We start from the raw sequence: 4841 nt of genomic DNA, 5'->3' as shown, positions 1-4841 counted from the left end.
AAAAAAAAAAAAAAAAGGCATTGAAAAACAGCAGATGCAAGAAGGTTATTTTGAGCTTCCTTTTTCTTCCCAAAAGCAGTAGGTAAAACTTCCATGTGAAAGTTGCCCTCCCTGTACCATCAAAAAGGAAAACATTCTTATAACCAAAGATGGGTAAGTAATAAAGGCTGAGAGAAACCTGTACAAACAAACCTTGTTTAACCCTTATCTTTCCAGTCACTTTTCCACAATTAATTGCACCCTCGCAACTTCTTTGTCTTGTCACATTTTCAAAATTTAATACTCTTTGTCCAACCTACTATATAAATGTTAAGCTCTAACTGCTTCTTTCAGTGATCATTTTTTTTTTGTGAGGGCTCCCATGTGCATGTAGAAATTACTGAATAATATTTGTATGCTTTTCTCTAGTTAATCTGTTTTATGTCTGTCTCAGCTAGAGGCTTTAAGAGAGTGGAGAAGAAATGTGACCTTCCCTATAAGTACTTGACAGTGAAACTTTAAAAACACACAATAAAAAAATGTGGCTGTTCATTTTCATGCATGCAGAATCCAGGCACACCCAGTCCAGGAAGATTTGGTGCACTGCAATATATGTAACCTTGTACTTAGAGTTCTAGGCCGGTATGGAATGGATGAAGACCTTGAATGTAAAGTTATTTTACATGTCCAAAGTGAAAACACTACAAAAAGCAGCTATTTCAGAGAAAAACAGAAAATTGTATTCTGGGTCACGTAACGTCATCCTTTACAAGGCTCTTTACCACGTTAAGGTCACCTAAAGATAAACCAGGGGCTGCTTTTCAGTGAGACCAAGGTTGCCTTCTCTTCCTCACTCCACACATTCCCTGACTCTTCTCCCTTCCCCTCTAAGCATCCACACTGACCTCCTCACTTAAGACGATGACTATGTAGAAGGTAACAGATTGTTCTCAAATGTCAGCTGCCAAGGGCTTAGAGCCTGCTGACTTTCACTGAGGGCTTAAGAAGGGATTCCAAGTTTTTGTTCTTGTCTGAGAAAGGAGGCTAAACTGATTTAAGTTTTCAGTTTCTTTAAAAACAAGTCTTACATTTAGACAAACACAAATTACTCAAGTTCTTTGATGAATCCTTCCCTATCCCTCTTCCTTTTATCATAGAGAAGAAGGTTGAGTGAGAGAGGAATTTGGATTATGAATTTTTCTTAATTTTTTGAATTAAGTGTAATTATAGATTAACTAAAATAGAGGGTCAGCTGATTGTTCTTGAGAATCATAAATATATGTTTTGAGGGTCAGAGAGTATAAAACATTTTATAAACCTCCCAAAAAGCTTGTCATCTTAAGATGTCTTTAAAAGAGAAACTTGTTTGTTCTTTAATTCAAAAAATACTTATCTTTACTATCCTATCCAAGATTAATATTTTATTACTCTGTGAATTTATTCGAATAGTAAGTTACAGTGTTGGTTTGTACAGATCTTCTGTACTGTTTGTAGATGCAGTTGAGACCAAGGATTAGTGTTGATTGCCATCTAAGTACATCTTTTATCCTTTTAAAATTGCAATAAAAATAATCTCTCCCCTCCCAGGTTGGCTGCTATATTGACTCAGTGGTCTTTCTGGCATTAACCTATGATATAACAAGTAGAATTGTTGCTGACTCCAGCAGCTCTAGTTGTTCTAGAGTAGTTCCCATCAGCATTTCTTATATAATCCTCTGCTCAGGAAATAGCATTTTCCAAAAAATCGCATGTTTTAAAATTTAAAGATATAGCTGGAAAGGCTTTTTAATGCTAAAGTTTTATTTTTTGACATTGAATATTGTAAATATTTATCAACATTTAAACACTTAAAATGCAGTATGAGAAAAATCATTTTAAGAATTAGGCCTTTTTACCTGCACTCATGTTTATCACAGCATTATTCTCAATAGCAAATAAGTGAAATCTGCCTAGGTGCCCACTAATGGTTAATTGGATAAAGAAAATATGGTGTATATATATGCCATGAAATACTATGAAGCCATAAAAAAGAATGAAATTATTTTCCTTGCAGCAACATGGATGCAGATGGAAGCCATTATCCTAAGTTAATTAATGCAGAAACAGAAAACCAAATACCACATGTTCTTACTTACAAGTAGGAGCTAAATATCAAATACATACAGACATAAAGATGGGAACAATAAACACTGGGGACTCTAAAAGAGGGGAGGGAGGGAGAGGAGCAAGGGTTGAAAAACTACCTGTTGGTACTATGCTCACTTTTGGGGTGATAGGTTCAGTAGAAACCCAATCCTTGGCATCACACAATATACCCATGTAACAAACCTGCACATGTACCCCTGGATAAGAAAGAAAGAAAGAAAGAGAGAGAGAGAGAGAGGAGAGAAAGAGAGAAAGAGAAAGAGAGGGAGGAAGGAAGGAAAGAAAGAAAGAAAAGAAAGAAAGGGAGGAAGGAAGGAGAAAGAAAGAAGAAAAATAGGTCGTTTGAGGCTACGTGTATATAAACAGTGGTAAATGACGTTTACATCATTGTAATTGCAGAGAACAATTTGCCATGATAAAAACAGTATTAACTTTTTTCTTCATATTGTATGAAACAACTTTATAGTTTTCTATCTATTGCTTTATTCATTTCTCCCTTCCTTCCTTCCTTCCTTCCTTCCTTCCTTCCTTCCTTCTTTCCTTCCTTCCTTCCTTCCTTCTTTCTTTCTTTTCTTTCTTTTCTTTCTTTTTTGTCATGTTCCTTAACTCCATACAGCGACAGCAGAATGGCACAAGTCAGCTGTGCAGCAGAGAGCCAGGAATTCTTTTGCACTACAGCGTAACCAAGAATGGGGAATATTCCCATCCACAGGTTTAAATATAGTGCTGTCGTTTCCCTTTCTAGGTGAACATGTCAAACCTTTTACACCAGAGAAAGCAAAAGAAATTATCATGTCTTTACAACAACCTGCCATCTTCTGTAACATGGTGTTTGATTGGCCAGCACGACACTGGAATGCTAAATACCTTTCTGAGGTCCTTCATGGCAAGCGGATACGATTCAGAATGGGGATGAAAAGCATCAGCACAGGTAGGACTATAGGTAATCACCATCATAAGGTCTCTTCGGGAGCATCCCTACATTCTCAGCAGCAGCCTCCTTATTTCTAGAGAATCCTTTCTAATCCTTTTTTTGACCATTCACTGTATAGATAGGAAAATTTTATTGGGAGGCTTGGAAAAACAGTTTGGCTTAAGTGAACAATTTGGCTTAATTGTTTTTCATTTTGTTTGGTTTTAAGACAAAACAGCCTATAGTTTATAACCCTATACAAAATGTATTTTTTCATGTATCTTATATGTACATTGCTAGACATTATTGTGGTTCATTAAATGTTAGACACTTAATAAATAAATATTTGTTACTGTGCTCTTATTTATGTTCCTATTAGACCAATACTAATCTAAAAGTCCCATCTACTTTTTACTCATGTAGAATGTGTCCTTTTATTTGTGGCTTCAGGCACTATTTATAGTTGTATAATTACTTGGTTGTAATATTATCCCTCTGCCTTGTTGACTGTCTGACCGGTTTTGCATTGCACAAACATGAAACATATGTAAAGTTTGCTCTTTTATTCTCTTAAGCAAATAAATTTTGTCTCTTCTTTTCTGAAGACATAATATTTTGATTTGTTTGCCCTATTGTCAGGTAAAGCAATTAACAGTAACTCTAAAATTTAGTTAATTTGCCACTAACTCTAAAACTACTGTTTCTAATCTAAGAGAGTCTATAATCATTTTCTTGTATTTAACTTGTATTTCAATATGGTTGTTTGGTAGTCTAGAATTTCAGTTTTTTAAGCATTGAGGTAAAGTGGCGTATTAATAGCTATTAATAGCTCAGGAAAACTAGAAAAGTCCCCAGCTTCCCTTCCTGCAGCTCCAAGTTGCCTTCTCTCATTTTGATCTTGTAGTATAGCTCACAGAATTATTTAGTTTCTGGTGTCTGGAACCCCTTTGTACTCCTGTGACAGATGTAGCATGTAGAATATACTTGGAACTCCTTGTCAACTCATTGTAATCAGAGACCAAACTGTTTAAAATTCAATCTTAGACCAGCAGCAATAATGTAAAAATCAAATTGTTCCTTTTCCTTTTTTACTTTAGTCAAAGAAATCTGCCTCTCATTTAAGTGTCTGTTAGACACTAATTTGGAGAAAAATAGAAATCGTAATTTTTTCACATTCTGGTTAGTCTCCAAATACAGTACTACTAATAGCTAACATTTATTTAAAGCTTTTGTTTCAGGCACTGTAGTGAATACTTTACACATACAATATTAGCTTTCTTAATCTTCCTGAAACCTTAGGACAGTGATGCTATTATCCTATCTTATAGATGAGACACAGTAATTTGACATTTTCAAGTTAATACTTAAGCACACACAAGAAAGGAAAATAACTCTCTGAGGTTGTGAGAAACAACTCTGAGCTTTTAGTAAAGATAATGTTCTTTTTCATTAAATAAAATCCATATAACATAAAATTTAGCATTTCAGCCATTTAAAATTCATTGGTTGTTAGTATATTCACAATATTATACAACCATCACCACTGTCTAATTCTAGAATATTATTATTATCCTATAAAGAAGCCCAGTACCCCATAAGCCATCATTTTCCATTCTGCCTTACCCCAGGCCCTGGCAATCACTGATTTACTTTCTGTCTCTATGAATTTGACTATTTAGGATATATCATATGAGTGGAATCATTCAGTATTGGCCCTTTTGTGCCTGGCTTCTTTCATTTAGTGTTTTCAAGGTTCATCCGTGTTGTAATATGTATCAATACTTCTTTTTTTTTTTTTTTTTTT

The 4841-nt window shown here is 34.7% G+C and overlaps 1 protein-coding gene and 1 non-coding gene across 5 annotated transcripts in view; one reads left to right on the top strand and one right to left on the bottom strand.

The window, feature by feature from the left end:
- Positions 1-4841, top strand: part of HSPBAP1 (HSPB1 associated protein 1) — a 58890-nt gene that overhangs the window by 16611 nt on the left and 37438 nt on the right. For 2 of the 4 annotated variants that reach the window (XM_017508194.2, XM_037731234.1), the window contains one exon: positions 2870-3067. In XM_017508194.2, the coding sequence (XP_017363683.1) occupies positions 2870-3067 (198 nt within the window). Of the gene's footprint in view, positions 1-134; positions 154-2869; positions 3068-4841 lie in introns of those variants that run through there. The other 2 variants (XM_037731233.1, XM_017508195.2) reach the window with 2 other exon arrangements.
- On the bottom strand, positions 2718-2852 carry LOC119468170. The gene has a single exon (XR_005196808.1). It is a non-coding gene; the product is annotated as a small nucleolar RNA SNORA46 (small nucleolar RNA).

Source organism: Cebus imitator, unplaced genomic scaffold (genome assembly GCF_001604975.1).
Source record: "Cebus imitator isolate Cc_AM_T3 unplaced genomic scaffold, Cebus_imitator-1.0 Scaffold387, whole genome shotgun sequence".
Classification (NCBI taxonomy): Eukaryota; Metazoa; Chordata; class Mammalia; order Primates; family Cebidae; genus Cebus; species Cebus imitator.
The sequence above is the reverse complement of the archived record's forward strand: the minus strand, read 5'-3'. Positions and strand labels throughout refer to the sequence as shown.